This window comes from Linderina pennispora (assembly GCF_002104995.1).
Source record: "Linderina pennispora strain ATCC 12442 chromosome Unknown DL89scaffold_3, whole genome shotgun sequence".
NCBI lineage: Eukaryota > Fungi > Kickxellomycota > Kickxellomycetes > Kickxellales > Kickxellaceae > Linderina > Linderina pennispora.
The window spans coordinates 805,947-820,911 of NW_024468251.1; the positions used below are offsets into that span (position 1 = coordinate 805,947).

General features: G+C 57.4%; 9 protein-coding genes across 9 annotated transcripts; 5 read left to right on the forward strand and 4 right to left on the reverse strand.

The window, feature by feature from the left end:
* Nucleotides 1–88: 88 nt before the first annotated feature.
* Nucleotides 89–553, reverse strand: DL89DRAFT_291339 (uncharacterized protein; the record flags this gene model as incomplete). Its single annotated transcript, XM_040890183.1, has 1 exon — nt 89–553. The coding sequence occupies one exon, from the start codon at nt 551–553 to the stop codon at nt 89–91; it is 465 nt and encodes a 154-aa protein (XP_040745528.1).
* A 172-nt stretch (nt 554–725) lies between these two features.
* Nucleotides 726–1,733, forward strand: DL89DRAFT_274266 (methionine aminopeptidase, merops subfamily M24; the record flags this gene model as incomplete). The annotated part of the gene is made up of 2 exons (XM_040889166.1): nt 726–838; nt 929–1,733. 2 exons carry the CDS (start codon nt 726–728, stop codon nt 1,731–1,733), a joined length of 918 nt encoding a protein of 305 aa, XP_040745529.1.
* Nucleotides 1,734–1,966: 233 nt separating this feature from the next.
* Nucleotides 1,967–2,434, forward strand: DL89DRAFT_291341 (uncharacterized protein; the record flags this gene model as incomplete). The annotated part of the gene is made up of 1 exon (XM_040890184.1): nt 1,967–2,434. One exon carries the CDS (start codon nt 1,967–1,969, stop codon nt 2,432–2,434), a length of 468 nt encoding a protein of 155 aa, XP_040745530.1.
* On the forward strand, nt 2,348–3,632 carry DL89DRAFT_108039 (uncharacterized protein). The gene has a single exon (XM_040883070.1). It carries the CDS (start codon nt 2,628–2,630, stop codon nt 3,561–3,563), a length of 936 nt encoding a protein of 311 aa, XP_040745531.1. The 5' UTR covers nt 2,348–2,627; the 3' UTR covers nt 3,564–3,632.
* A 69-nt stretch (nt 3,633–3,701) lies between these two features.
* On the reverse strand, nt 3,702–4,655 carry DL89DRAFT_221241 (FMN-linked oxidoreductase; the record flags this gene model as incomplete). The annotated part of the gene is made up of 1 exon (XM_040884505.1): nt 3,702–4,655. One exon carries the CDS (start codon nt 4,653–4,655, stop codon nt 3,702–3,704), a length of 954 nt encoding a protein of 317 aa, XP_040745532.1.
* A 189-nt stretch (nt 4,656–4,844) lies between these two features.
* DL89DRAFT_291344 (uncharacterized protein) lies at nt 4,845–5,295 on the reverse strand (the record flags this gene model as incomplete). The annotated part of the gene is made up of 2 exons (XM_040890185.1): nt 4,845–5,186; nt 5,221–5,295. 2 exons carry the CDS (start codon nt 5,293–5,295, stop codon nt 4,845–4,847), a joined length of 417 nt encoding a protein of 138 aa, XP_040745533.1.
* Nucleotides 5,296–6,314: 1,019 nt separating this feature from the next.
* On the forward strand, nt 6,315–9,096 carry DL89DRAFT_208265 (uncharacterized protein; the record flags this gene model as incomplete). Its single annotated transcript, XM_040884133.1, has 3 exons — nt 6,315–6,506; nt 7,992–8,494; nt 8,613–9,096. Coding segments are annotated over 3 exons (1,179 nt in total), but the record flags the coding sequence as incomplete, so codon positions are not given.
* Nucleotides 9,097–9,274: 178 nt separating this feature from the next.
* DL89DRAFT_265756 (uncharacterized protein) lies at nt 9,275–11,368 on the forward strand (the record flags this gene model as incomplete). The annotated part of the gene is made up of 2 exons (XM_040886808.1): nt 9,275–9,856; nt 10,164–11,368. Coding segments are annotated over exons 1-2 (1,279 nt in total), but the record flags the coding sequence as incomplete, so codon positions are not given.
* Nucleotides 11,369–11,523: 155 nt separating this feature from the next.
* Nucleotides 11,524–13,635, reverse strand: DL89DRAFT_265757 (uncharacterized protein). The gene is made up of 2 exons (XM_040886809.1): nt 12,390–13,635; nt 11,524–12,298 (listed from the first exon to the last, which is right to left on the reverse strand). The coding sequence occupies exons 1-2, from the start codon at nt 13,407–13,409 to the stop codon at nt 11,609–11,611; spliced, it is 1,710 nt and encodes a 569-aa protein (XP_040745536.1). The 5' UTR covers nt 13,410–13,635; the 3' UTR covers nt 11,524–11,608.
* Nucleotides 13,636–14,965: the final 1,330 nt, after the last annotated feature.

Consider the following 14,965-nt stretch of genomic DNA (forward strand, 5'->3'; position numbering starts at 1 on the left):
GTCAATTTCGGCTAAGAGCAAGAAAGGTATCAACGAATACAGAGACGGGGGAGAAGTATGTGCTGGCAGTGAGCTGGATGCCTTGACCTTAATTTTGCGCCGAAGCCAGCCTGCGCTGGCCCTCCATCACGTGACGCTGGAGCTGTGCCAGCTCCACAAGCTTGTCGAGCGAAAGCTGGAAGCCCCTCTGCGAGTCGCGCAGGGAGGGCGGGACCAGCATGCCGAACCAGTGCAGCGGGTCCGTGTACTTGCTGCTCTTGCTTTTTGGCTTGCTGGTTTCAGACTCCGACTCTGCCTCACTCTCCTCTGGAACTGGCACGCCGCGGACTATCTGCATGGTCTCGGGATCTACTGTGGCAGTGGCCCGCATGTTGCCGCTGTACTGGTCGGGCGAGATCCACCGGTAGCCGGCAGACCGCCGGGCCTGGGCCAGATCGAACCAGGCCTTGCGCAGCGTCACGCCAGCCGACTGCTGCAGCTGCTGATACTCGGCCACACCGTCAAGGACCTGCAGGAGCTGTGAGTCGAGGTCCTGGCTGTGCTTGTGTGTCATGGCTGGAATGGAAAATCAAATTGCGGGAATTGCAGAGTTCTGAGCCAAAAAAAAAAAAACAGCTGTTGCTGAGCGCAGCTGTCTGTCGACCTTATCGCTGGCTTGCCCCTGCTGCACCCCTTTTCTCTTCTAACACGTACTTGCTATCTCAACACGTACTTGCTATCTCAAAATGTCGGCTTCTGGTCCATTCAGACACTTGGCACGCTCGTTCACAACCTCGGCAACAGCGCACCAGCCACGGCACAGCCTACGCTCCCTGGCGTCGTCGCTGTCGTCAAAACAGTCAGTGCAAAGGTTTGGAAAGTACAGCCGCCTGGTGCCTGCCTCGCTGCTCAAGACCAAGCCCGCGCCAAAGGAGCCCTCGTTCGACAGCGTGCCAGAGCAGATCCCGCGGCCTCAGTACGCAGCAACTGGCACTCCACCCGCGTGGCCATACAAGATCCCGATCCTCAGTGCAGTCGAGATCGAGAGACTCCGGCATGCATCGGTGATTGCACGCGACGCACTCAGGCTGGGCGGCAGCCTGGTGAAGCCGGGCGTGACGACCGAGGAGATTGACAGGAGAGTACACGAGTACATCATCTCTCAAGGCGCATATCCGTCGTGTCTCAACTACATGGGGTTTCCGAAAGCCATCTGCACCAGCGTAAACAACGTTATTGCGCACGGCATCCCCGACACGCGGCCACTGCAGGACGGCGACTTTATAAACCTTGATGTGACCGTGTACAAGGATGGCTTCCACGGCGACAACTCGGCCATGTTCAGCGTCGGCACCGTCGACAAGCAAGGCAGAGACCTGATGGACATAACAAAGGAGTCCTTGGACCTGGCAATCCAGGCATGTGGTCCGGGTGTGCGGTTCGCATCTATCGGCGAGACCATCAGCTCGCTGGTAGAGCCGCTCGGGTACACGGTCTCGCAAGAGTTGACGGGCCATGGCGTGGGCCGCGAGTTCCACCAGAACCCGCTCATCTACCATCACTGGAATGAGGAGCCCGGCACAATGGAGCCCGGCATGGCGTTTACAATTGAGCCGATTGTGTGCCAAGGGGTGGCGACTGGCGTGATGTGGCCGGACGGGTGGACGATTGCGACACAGGACGGCGGGCGGTCGGCGCAGTACGAGCACACGCTGGTGGTCACCAGCCATGGCGTCGACGTGCTGACGTCGTGAGCAGCCATGTAGAGCCCTGCGCATTTTTCCTTGCCAGCCGCTTGCGAATGTGCATTCAATACTGCCCGTATGACCCCCTCTGCTCCCTACTCCTGCTCCTTCAGCAGCAGCCCTCTCCTGCCTTTTGCCTCTGCTTTGCCATCTATTCAATTAAACACCCATTTACCTGCCCTTGCTTGCGATGCTTGTACCGCTGCCCGCACGCACAGCCATCGTTCAGGAGTCTGAGCGAGATGCCGCCCTCATCGCCCGCACACTGGCTCAAGACAGTGTCCGACGGCGTCCTCTCCACCACCTTGCCGGGCGGCACCGCCTTTGGCATCCCCGAGTACATCTGCGAGTCGCCGCTGACTCCTGGCTACGTCATCCTCTGCATGACTGACCTGAGCCGGGCTGTGCACAATCTGAGCAACCACGACGGCGCCTCGGTGATGGTCAAGAGCAGCTCAACGGAGGGCTCGCTGGTGACGAATCCAAGAGTCACGCTGATTGGGACGCTCAAGGTGGTCGAGCAAGAGGACAGAGAGGCCGTCAGGAAGGCGTATGTCGATGTGCACGCAGACACCAGGCACTGGGTCAACTGGGCCGACTTCCGGTTCTACGAGCTCAAGGTCGAGAGCCTGTACTTTGTGGGCGGCTTCGGCGGCCAGCACTATATTGGGCCGGTGAGCCGGGAGCTGTATCTCAGCGCACGACCCTAACTGTAGCACCCAGTTGCCTGCTCTACTGTTCCAGAAAGCCTCGACCCATGATGAGGAAAATCAACTGCTATATTCTCAAGGCGTGGCACCACAGGCAGCCATCACCAGTGGCGCTTATCGACAGCCTCTCACGTCCGCCATATTTTGTTGTATTCTAAGAAAACCACACCAATTATCCTTTTGCATTGCTGAAATGGCCTCGCTGGCAGACGACATCCACCAGCTGTCGTCATACGAATTGGTGACGCGCGGCCTGGAGACTGCCCTGCAGTACGACAATTTGAGCGATGCCGAGAAGAGCCGCGCCCGCAAGCAGCGTGTGCGGCGGCACCGCCTCCGCACCTCCCGATGGCGCACCTGCGTCAAGGGCCTGCGCAACCTGGACATGTTCTGGGTCCTCACGGTGCTCTCGACCACCACCTTTGTGCTCATCGCCCTGACGCTCCTCTACTACCGGCACACATACCAGCAGTTCCTGCACCGGTTCTCTGCCGAGGAACTGCGCAGCCGTGTGAACCACCTGGGCTTCGACCATATTTACATCCTGGAGCGGCCGGTGCACAGCGACGCCGAGGCACACCGCGCGCGGTGGTCAGCAGTGGGCAGGCAGCTGGGAATCGAGTACGAGTCGTGGCCAGTGCAGGCGCCGAACGCAGTGGACCCGATGCAGGTCATGCTGCATCAGCGCGAGTGCTGGCGCCCGCACCTGGCCATATACAGGGACATGGAGGACAAGGGCTACATGGACGCGCTGATTATCGAGGATCATGTGGTGGCCGGGCCCAGCGTGCAGCTAAGGATATACAGCGCGCTAAGGGAGGTGCCGCCCGACTGGGATGTGCTGCAGCTGGGGCCGGCCCAGAACGGGACAGACTCGGGGCACCACGACGACATCCCGATCCACGGCACACAGTTAAAGTACCGGAGAGTCGATGACGGATCATGCAATAACCTGGCATACGGCATTTCAAGGTCTGCAGTCCGCAAGGTGCTGAAGGTGGTGGCGTCGACACATGCCCACGCCGACTTTGAGCACAAGATGCTGGAAATGCTGGACCGCGTCAAGCTGCTGCTGTTCCGTGTGTCGCCCAGCATCTTTTTGTGGCAGGACGAGAGCAAAGAAATATAAATACAACTACATTCCCCCTACTACATCTGCGCAGCCTGCTGCACAGCCGGGTTTTCGGTGGCGTGCGTGTGCTGCTGTTGGGCCTGGTATACAGCACCGTTGACTACGTCGCTGAACGGCACCGTATACGTGACGCTGTCACCATTGCGGACCTTTGCCTGCGAAATCGCATGGCCCAGGTGCCGCCGCAACGCCCTGCCCTTGCCGCCTCGGAAGAACGCGTACAGCGGGCGTGCCAGGACTGTGTACCGCGTAGCATAGTCGCTGTGCATAGCGTCGGCAAACCGCAGGTACTGCGGTAGCACCGATTCCTGCGACTGGGATCTGCGACTCAGATACCCCGTAGATGTGCTGGTCCAGGCTCGCCAGGAACCACGGGTCCTCGCGGATCTTCCTGCCTAGCATAACACCGTCGGCCTTGTCCAGCTGCTGCTGCACCGAATCAACCGAGTCTATGCCGCCGTTGACCACAAATGATGTGTGTGGAAACTCCTTGATCATCTCGTATGCTCGCTCGTAGTTGAGCACCGGCACTTTGCGGTTCTGTTCTGGCGACAGCCCGTCGAGCCAAGCGCGGCGTGCGTGCAGCACGAAGCTGACCGGGTGGGTGGTCGATCGGCTGACCGTCTCGATGAATCTCTGTAAGAACCCGAACGACTCGTCGTGGTCGATTCCGATCCGGCATTTGACGCTGACCTGCATCCCGTCAGTGGCTGCCTCCGCCATCGCGCTAACAATCTGCCCTACCAGCTCAGGGCTCTGCATCAGCACGGCTCCAAACGCGCCCATCTGGACGTTGCGCGACGGACACCCGCAGTTCAGGTTTACGTGCCGAACGCCCAGCCTACCCAGCTCCTGGACTGCCACCGCAGCATCCCCGGGCGTTGACGAGCCGATCTGCACTACTACGCCATGCGAGTAATCGGGGAGCTCGTGCAGTGGGATGCTCTGTGCCAGTTTGGCGCTGTCGGTGTGGATGCGGCCGCGCGAGAACGCGTTGGCATGGATCATTTCTGTCCACAGCTGGTGGTTGTGCGTGGGCGAGATCAGGCGCAAGAGCCGCAGGAAGCATGGGTCGGTGACATCGATCATGGGTGCAACGCTGGTGCGGAAGCGCGGGCCCAGGCGGTTCAGTGGCATACTAGGAAGAGCGTGAAAATTGTGCGTTTGAGCTGACCAGTGAAGTGAAAAAGAAGGAACAAAGAGATAAAAAAATTTGCAACCCTTATTGGTAAGCAGCGGTTTTCATCGCCCCTCCCCGCACATGCTGGCTGGCAGAGGCTATTTCAGCACGACGTTGGCATTCCTCAGCGCCAGGTACTGCTGCTCAGCGCCCGGCGGCAACGTCTTGAGAATCTGGTACACCTCAGCCGAGCAGTACCTGAAGTTGGTCTTTGGGTCTGTGTATTTTGCCGGCAGGCCAGTCAGGTCGCAGTACTTTTTCTGCGGCATCAGCGATGGCGGCGCATCCACCGACCAGTACGTCGGAAACTCGACCGGCCACTCTGCCCGCTGCTCTTCCTGCGCAACCACCTGCTTCAGATTCTTCCACCGCCGCTGGCTCTTGTATGATGCGCTCTTGAATGGCTTGGCCACCTCCAGCAGGTTGTGGATGCCCAGTGTCTTTGTAGTTTTCGAGCGGCACAGAGTCGACAACCTCCGATGTTTGCGCATTCGGCGTGTCGGCTGCACTGCCGGGCCGCGATCTCTTTCCGCGCTTCGTGATGGGCATTGTGTGGGAGTGCGTGATATGGAGGTTCCGAGCGGGGTTCGGCCAACCTAACCCCTGTTTTGTCCCCTCTGCACTGAATGCATCATTTATGGAACAACCGCATACCCCTGTTTTCGTTGCTGCATATATTGGCTGTGACTGCTTTTATGGACGACCCAGGTTTTCTCATGGTCCCGCGCTAAATACGCAGCGCATGTCGCAATTAAAGGCGCCATTTGCCAGTGCCCGTAGGCACCGCCTTTGGGCTCCAGCCCAGAGATAAAGCGCGCCTGTCTGCTGCGTCTGTGGGGGATAAAAAAGGCACATGAAACCGCAGTGATTGGCTTATCCCCCTTGGGAAATCTAGACTACGGCTGCCCCCTATTTTCTGCTCTGCTCCTCAGCCTAGGGTATAAAAGGCTCCTTTCCCGGTCGCACCCGGTTGGCTCCGAATTTTTTCTTGCTCATACCGACTCTCCACACTTTTGTATTCTTCACTTTGCTCCCTGAGGCGCGCGCGTCACTGCTAGTCATCGCCACCAAGATAACGAACCAGCACTCTGGGCTGCCTTCCATTATTTTCAGAGGCACATATCGCGCAGCTCCCGCTGCTTAGTCAATTGAATCGCAAGGACGACGCCTCGTTTTCGTGAGTTCTTGTCTTGCTGCCCGCAGGAGAGAGGCGTTTCCTTGCGTTTGTGCACTTTTCCTCCATCTCTTTCCATCTGGGCGGGTTCCTCTTGCTATTTGGCACATTCAGGCCATTTACATTTCCGGTCCGAGGCACCGAGGCTTTATTCAAAGACCAACAGCAATCATAACCACCCGGGGTTACTGGCCAAGGCAGCTGCATGTCTGCGATTTAATCAAGCATGTCGATACATCCAGCAACCGCATACATGAATAGTGCACCGCTCACCCAGCAGCACCAACAGCAGCAGCACCAACAAGAGCAGCAGCAACAAGAGCAGCAGCAGCAGCAGATCCATACCGCACCTTCTCAGGAGATCGGCACATCGACAGAGAAGAAAGGCAAACGCAAAAAGAAGAAGACGGTTCGTGCATGCATCCACTGCCAGAAATCGCACCTCACATGCGACGACCACCGCCCGTGCGGACGATGCGTGAAGAAGGGTCTCGAGGCGACGTGCGAGGACGGCGTGCGGAAGAAGGCCAAGTACCTGCTGGAGGCGGAAGAGCTCGCCGAGATCAGCAAGAAGGACAGCGCAGACGTACAACCCACCAGGATAGATGCAAATGGTAAGTAGTGTCTGTTTCCTTTCTGGGAATTGCCAATGCAGCGTTGCTCACTGTGCCGCTTTGGTCCTGTGTCGCGCCAATCTCTGGCTGTTTCCAGACAAGCTGACGCAATGGCGAAAAGTCAGCAACCCCGGCAATTGGCGAGAGACAGCCTAGCTGACGCATCTGTGAGCAAGCCTTCTGTCTTCTGTTACCTCCTCCCCAAAAAATTAAGGCGACCGCCTGCACATCTATTCGGAGAAAAAACCTGGCAGCCATGCGTCGCTGTGACCTGCCTCGTCTATAAGGAGAAATTATCCTGTCTATCGACAAGATCTGTTTCGCGTCCTCGATGCGATTCATTTGGCGATTGCCCGGGTTTCCCCTCTGCACTTTGCCTGACTCTGGACAGATGAGCGAGGATTGGTGTTGGTCAGCTGCGGCGCGGCACTCTTTTCTGGCATTCTTTTGAAGTCAGGCACCTCTGGTACCATGTATCGCCATGCTTGGACTCGCCGGCTGTAGCAGGCCTATTGCGGCCGCTGGCAAGCATGAGTTAGCAACCCCCTCTCAGCAGCAGCCTTCTGTTGCAGCAGCAACAGCAGACATTGCATCCCCCACTCCTGCACCAGCTCGCCAGCAAGTTTGTCTTTTACCAGCACACACAATAGGAGCAAGCCGAGTGGCTCGTCCTCAAACTCTTGGGCCGCCTTTGCGTGCACCGACCAGCGTCGGTATATATAACCACCGGCTCCCTGCCTGTCGCTCCCCCTCCCCTTCTTTGCACCTCTTGCTTTTCGTCACATCGCTTTTATATAGCTTGCTTGTTTACGTTCTGGCACACGCCCTCTCTCTGCCTTCCTGTTTTCGTCGATATTCTCCGCTACTTGGCAGGCAACATACATATTCTGCCCAACCAAAACACAGCACACTCTTGGATTGCAATCGACGAACATCAGCTTTTCTGCATCGCACGTCCAGCGGGTAGCAGCCCAACCTTGACCCTCCTGTTAAAAGGGGCAAATCGACCCATCCCATTGCTCTATAACCAGAGAGCACAGTTCTCTTTCAGGTTTCCAATTCTGTCCTCCGCATACCCTTTTCCCCTCTCTCGCCCCAAAGCATCTCCCTGGCTGGCGCTCTGCAATTACTAACATCGGTATCTCCTGCATTCCTGATAATGGATTTCTTTGGCCCGCTCCTAGACGTCCAGCAGCAGCCATCGCTGCAGGTCTTCTCTCAGCTGCCAAACTTTTCCCAGACCAATACGCCGACAAACGACTCGGTCGCAAGCATTCCCGAGGTGCATGCATCACAAGCTCCGCCCCTGGCTACCAACGGCCTGGTCTCCAGCCCGCTGCCGCTCGTCTCGACGTCGTCGGCTGTGGGCTTCGGATCGGTGGCGGTCAACCTTGAGTACGACTTTTTGTCCAGCATGCTCGCCTACCCAATGTTTGCCAACTCGGCGCTCAACACAGGCCCCATCCACAGACGGCTCCACCGACATGTCCTCAGGCGTGTCTGGCACCCTGCTGCCTGGGAACCCAGCGATGCAGCAGGCAGGCCCTACGTCGGGAGCTGGCACAATTTCGATTCCCAGCGCGCTCTGGGCACCGCCACTTCAGCAGCAGCCGGCGATGAGCATTGGGCGGCAGCAAGACATGCAGGCGGGCAATCCGCTGGACTCTATCGTCCAACCACAGCAGCAGAACACCTGGGACCCGCAGCGGCAACAGTCGATGCTCAGCGACGCACAGCAGACGCTGACATCCACTATCATCAAGAACTCGCCGCCGCCCACCATGCATGCACCGGCATCTGAAGACGGCCGCCCGCTGAGCCGCCTGTCCACCTCGGGCCCCGCCGTGCATGGCCTGAACCCCGTCTACCCGCAGAGCCCAGCCGAGGTGTACTCGTCGGTGACTGAGCCCTACAAGTACTTTAACGGCTTCCACTATTTCTTTAGACACATCCAAGGGCGGTATGTATCTACATCTGAGGCATCAGCACATGACTGCTGATCGCCCTTTACCTATGCCGGCCATTTGATATCGCGCTGATACGATCCGCTCCTGCTAACCTCCCACTCACATTTGTAGCATGGACAAGCGCGACATTATACGTGTCAGCAGCGCCATTGCGCACTTCCGCCCGTCCCTGGTCGCCCTGCTGCGGAACCTGACCCGCGACGACTTGATCTTCATGGAAAAGTCGTTCCAGCGCGCGCTGATGGAGTACGAGAAACTCATCGGCTTCACAGGCACGCCCACGGTGGTGTGGCGGCGCTCGGGCGAGATTGCGCTGGTCGGCAAGGAGTTCTCAATCCTGACACAGTGGGACCGCGAGACGCTGACCGCCGGCAGCAAATTCATCTTCGAGCTGATGGACACCGAGTCGGCGGTGCGGTACTGGGAGCAGTTTGCTGTCCACGCCTTTGAGAACTCGGAGCACTCGGTCATGAGCGAGTGCTGCCTGGTTCGGCCCGACGGGACGCCGGTGCCGTGCGCCTTTGCGTTTACCATCAAGCGCGATCTGTTTGGCATCCCAATGGCCATCATTGGCAACTTCCTCCCGGTTCTCTGAGTGCGGCATGTGCGGTTCCTTTTTGTAACATTAATCACCTTCGGCGTTTGCTCTTGCGCAATCGCGAGTATAAACTTGATTCGCCACTTGATCAGCCTTTCTGAAGCGTGTGTTGGCTTGCTGGCTGTGAAGCAGCGGTCACCTGAACCAACGTGCTTGACGCTTTTGCTTTTTCTTGGAAGCAGCCTTCGATGAGCTTTTCCTTCCCAGCCCTCTCCTTTCCTTCTCTCTTTGCTTGCTCTGCACATCTGTGCTCCTTTTGACATACTCCCTGCCGGTATAAATACACGCGTACAGTAGCACCGGTGGCTAGCGCAGCATTTCTTCTGCCTCTCTTTCCAGCTAGCTCCCTTTTCTTTCATCACTGCGCACTCTTAGCACGCTGCAGTGGTGCTCTGACTTCAAACCTATTCAATACAACGTGAACCCTCCCACCACTTTCCATTTATTTCTCAACCCACTTGCGCCATGTCGTATCCAAGAAGGCAGCCGCAGTCGCAACCACCACCACCCCAGCGCGGTACCCGCCTGCGTCATCCCGCACGCCGTGGTACCACCGCTGCTGCGGGAAACGCCAGAGCCCCACCGAATGACGCATCTGCATCTCGGCAGCAGCATGGTGGTGGCGCCGGCATTTTGGCAGACCTCAATTCGCTCCACGACCAGCGCAACCGCGATATCCATGCTGTGTTTGCTACTGCCACGCCGCTCGACTCGCTATCAGAGTCGGTGTGTGTCAGTGGCCACTTGACGCCTACAGGTAAGATACAAAGAGCCTTTCTTGGCAAGCGGGCGCCCTGGCCATGAAGGCAGTGGAAAAATTATCACACCTTTCCGCCCCTCTACTCCTACTGCAGCCGCATCTCGTCAGCTGGTTGCGTCCAAATGCTCGACTATGAGTCGCAAAATAAACAAACGATACGTGGTGTTCCTGGCAGAATCATGCAATGGCCGACACTACTCCCTTTTAATTAATGCGCCCTTGCCGGCTCCTGTTCCCTCTGCGGCTGCCTCCACCTCGCCAAATGTGGGCTGTGTCTGTTCTCAACATATACCTGCAACTGTAGACCAGTGGGTTGCGGTGGGCAATGCCAGCAGCGGTGTCATTTCGTTGACATCCAGCGATAATGAAGAAGACCGTCCAGACTCGGCGATAGGCGCTCCGCCGCAGGAGAGCCAGGCGCAGGAGAGCCAGACATCCGAGTTTGGCATTGGCTTCAGCGTGCCAGTCGATGCGCAGTACCGGGATGTCAGACCTGCCAGCATGCCAGTGCCGCAATACACACGTCTAGCCAGTAGCTCCCATGACCCATTCGATGCCACCCCGGAAGATCCGGCGCAGACCGTGCACATGCTGCGCGAGAGCGTTGCCAGCATGCTGACCGCCGGTTCGAGCTCCTCGTCAGCCACATCATCGGCGAATCCGGCCCGCAGACACTCGCGTCAACTGGCACGGTTTGACCGCCGCCGCCAGCAGCACCAGCAGCAAGACGTGCCACGCTCGCCGAGCCACCTGTCAAAGGTCAGCGAGCCGTGCTATCCGTCGGGCCAGCGTCGGCCGACAGTGGATTTTGACCATTTCTCGGAGATTGCGCTGTCGTCGTCATCGCCACCGCAGCACCCGCACCCGACCATGTTCCCGCCGTATGAGGAATACCATAGCCAGGCAGGACGAGTAGGCATGCAAGCATGGCAAGACAGCAGCAGCACCAATAACAGAGTGGTAGACGCCACGGCGCAAAATGCGCAGCAGCTGTCGTTCCGCCGTCGCACAAACACCTCAGGCAGCATGAACAGCGAGAACGATGCCATTGTACCAAGCCACTACTTGCCGGTAGATCCGCGGCTCGCATCCATATCGTCTGTAAACACGCGGTCGCCGTTCGCGTCGATCCAGACAATCTCGCCTGTTATTCTGCCGTACAACGACGGGCCAGGTGTCCGTGGATGCCACGTCAGTCAAGCGTGCGCAGGCCGAGGAGGCCCTGGACCAGGCAATTCTGTGTCCCAGTGGAACATCTGTCAGCCTGGAGAAGACAGTGCTGCTAAGGTAAGAATGATGGTGCAGCAGCAGGAGGTGATGTCTGGCCAAATGGCAGCACATCCAGAAATATGGACGTCCAGCCATATACATACATGAGCAGTTTTAATTTTCTTTCTTCGGTATCCTCGTGTTGCGTAGTGGCGGCAACGACGATGCAGGTGCCGCTGGCAATAGCAATAACGGCGGCATGCAGAGGCTGGTAAAGTACACCGGGTACGCGATCCTCGGATTCGGCGTCGGCACTGTTGTCGGCATGATGTGCTTTGACATGGCCGGCAGCACCTCGCCCAAGGCGACTCGCACCATCCCACTGTCAAGATTCTAACCCACCACACCCTTTCAATTCATCCCATGTTCTGTAACTCAATTTTGTTTCTCATCTTTCTGTGAAGCTCTGCAGACATCAACGTGCATGCAGTCCTCTCGAATGGCCTTGTTGTAAAATGGAAAATAATAAATGAATATTGATTACATAACCATCGAGACGATGGCAGCAGTCAGGGTGGTGGCGATGCTGCCGGTGATGCACGCGCTGAGGGCCAGGCGCGAGAAATCGGCCTTGCGCGAGGGCGCCAGACTGCCAAGGGCACCAATCTGCTGGGCGATACTGCCAAGGTTACCGAAGCCGCACAGCGAGAACTCGGCAATGATGTGGCCGCGGGTGGTCAGGGTATCAGCAATGCTCTTGCCAGTGAGCGGATCTTTAGCGTTCAGGTTCATGTACGCAACAAACTCGTTGGTGATAAACTTGAGACCCAGCAGCTGCGACACCTTGAGGATGTCGACCTTGGGCACGCCCAGGAGCCATGCGTAGGGGTACAGCAGGTAGCTGAGGATCAGCTGGAGCGTCAGTTCGTGGATGGTGATGAACTGGCCGAACCACGTCAGGAAGAAGTTGACCAAGTTGACCAGCGAGATGATGGCAATCAGGTTGGCGGCAATGAGCAGCGACAGGTTGATGCCGACAGCAGCGCCATTGCCCAGAGCGTGCAGGATGTTGGCCTCGTCCGTGCGCTTGGGCGGATCGACCATCTTGCCACGCGTCAGCGACTCCTCAGTCTCAGGGTAGCGGATCTTGCTCAGGGCCAGCGAGCACGGGATAGACATGATGCAGGCCGTGATAATGTTGCGAGGGTCAACGCCCAGCGCGATGTATCCCTGCAGCGTCGACCCGGAAATGGTGGCGAAAGCCGGCCGTCATACAGGCATGGATCTCCGAGTTCGTCATGTGCTCCAGATAGTCCTTGACCAGCAGGACGTTCTCGCTTTGGCCGATAAACGGCGAGGCAGCAGCTACGATGGACTCGGCGCCCGAGGTATCGAGGGACTTTTGGAAGAACCAGCCGAGGCGCTTCAGCAGCCACTGCATGCCTCCCAGGTAGTAGATCATCTGCACAAACGAAGCGAAGAAGACGATGGCTGGGAACACAGAGATCGCAAACACGCCTTCGATGTTCGCGATTTTGCCGCCGAGCAGGAATTCAGTGCCGTAATGCGAGAAGTGCAGCAGGTCGGCAGCGCGGGTTGCGATCCAGTTGAACAGATCGTTACCCCAGTTGGTCTTGACGACGATGCAGCCCAGGCAGAACTGCATCAGGTAGCCGACGATGACGGTGCGCCACTGGATCTCGCGCGGGTTGCGCGACGTGAGCACCAGCAGGGCTGTGATGACGGCAATGCCCAGCAGCGACTGCATGCGGGAGCCACGGTTGCCGTTCTCGCTGTTGGGCAGGCCGAGCGACACGCCGAGGATCAGAGCCAGCAGAACAGCACCGCCAAACATGTAGAGGAACTTGACCGGAATGCGGGACACCCGCTGGGTCACAGCAGAATCGTAGATCTTGCTCATGGGCTTGGTGACCAGGGCAGTATCGACAAAGGCGAACAGCATCTTGAACGAGATGAACGCATACAGGAGAATGAATGGCAGCAGGTCGGACAGCTGCGTCTTCTTCTTCAGGGCCACAGAAGCGATGAAGTAGGCAGTAATCAGGAGCCAGATGGCAAGGCAGCACAGGAACTTGTGTGTGTGCCAGACGTACTTGATCCCGCCAAAGATGTCGAACTTGCTCTTCGGCCTCTCTACGCGTCTCTCCCCCTCATCGTGGATCTGCTGCTTCTCATTGCCAGACGGCTCCGAGTCGACGCTGTATGGTGCCTGAGGACCGCCCATATGGCCGCTGGGCGCAAGGTCGGCCGTTGTCTTGAAGTCGCCAGGTCCGCTAAGCACAGCGCTATTTGAGTGCGGCGACTGATCGTTCGGCTGCATATTAGGGCTATTAAATGATGTGGTTGGCTTGCTATATGAGGATAGAAGGGGCGGGGGGCGTGCGGTTGCCAAGTAACAGGGAGTATGGAATATTAGCAGGTCTCTTTAACGTCTCTGGTAGCAGTTTTGCCGGGAAGAAAAACTAGGAACCAGGAAGACAACTAATAGATAAAAAATGGAGGGGCTGTGGGAATAGTACAAGAGCTTGTGCTAGAATGAGCAGTGGGGGGTGGCTGTCTGTGGTGACTATATATACTATCCGGCTAGCCCTACAGCCGGCCTAACGCCTCTGAAGCGCACACTGGAAAAAAGGGGCCGGGGGGACGAGGAGCGTCGTAAGGATGGGCAATCCTTTCTAGCATTAGTGTGCATTTGGACTCTCCGCCCAGTTTTCATTCGCGTGGGATAAAAAAATTTTTCACTAGCCCGGCCGTTCGGATTTGCTGTTGGGCGGGATGGCCTGAGATACGGCACGGAGCAGCGGCTGGCACGCTTTGTCTAACCTGTGCTAGCTGCCTGAGCGCAATTGTAGCTGGTGTGCGGCCAGTACTGGATCCACTTGGCCAGGCTGTGATTCTGCCGACTGGGACCACGTCGCTAATACTCGCAGCTACCACCGGCGGTTGCCTTTTTGCTGCCAATGCTCACAGCTTCACCCCAGTTCAGCTAGATGATTCGCCGTGTGGCGACGATGGGGATACGATCGTTGGCAAAAGTGGCCGAAAGCGGGGCGGTATTGTTTTCGCTTTACGACAGCCTGTGCAACAGGCGCTAGCCCCTCACACAGCAGTTGCACAGACAGCTAGCAGAACTTCGCTGATGGGCAGCCGCTTCTCGAGCGCGTAGATCCCTTCTGCTGTTCTGCAGCTGGCATGTGGGAGACGGAATCGAGCCTGTCACAGACACAAAGCATTGTTCTGCCTGCTGCAGTACTACTACTACTACTAGCTGGTGTTTAGGGAAGCAGATCAAGCAAATAAGCCTTGGATAGCCTGGGCACCTGTGCCACTCTGGCAGAGCGCATATGCTGCACGTTACCTCGCACGGCAGTGCCTTGCTGCTCCAGCACTTGGTTTTGCGCACAAGCCTAGCTAAACAAACTTGGGTGGCAGTCCTCAATGTCCCCTTTTAGTTCAGCGTGGGATTCAAGAACGAGCTGAGAACGGGCAAAATGTGTTTGCCTTACTTGTACGAAGATCGCCGGACCGGCTTGTATTTCGCGCTTCCCATCCCCATCTCTGCCTGTCCTTTCAGCTTCCCAAGGGTGTAATCGGGATCATGCCAGGACTATGCAGACGCATGCAGCGTCGCTGCTATACACAACTGCAAAAATAGCGAGCGTGGGGTCACTGCATCCTGGCGCGGCATTTGGAAGCTGGCTGCCAGATACGTCTTTTGCGCTCGTCTAGAGAATGGTGGATAGAGCTGCACGTTGCGGTCATGTGCTGTCGGGGTTTCCAGCCGCTTTAACTGGCTACGCGCCCGCTTTCTAACAGCAGGCGCGCATGGACTTTGGCTCGTGATGCAAGCTGCAAAGCAAACATATCCCGTTGCAT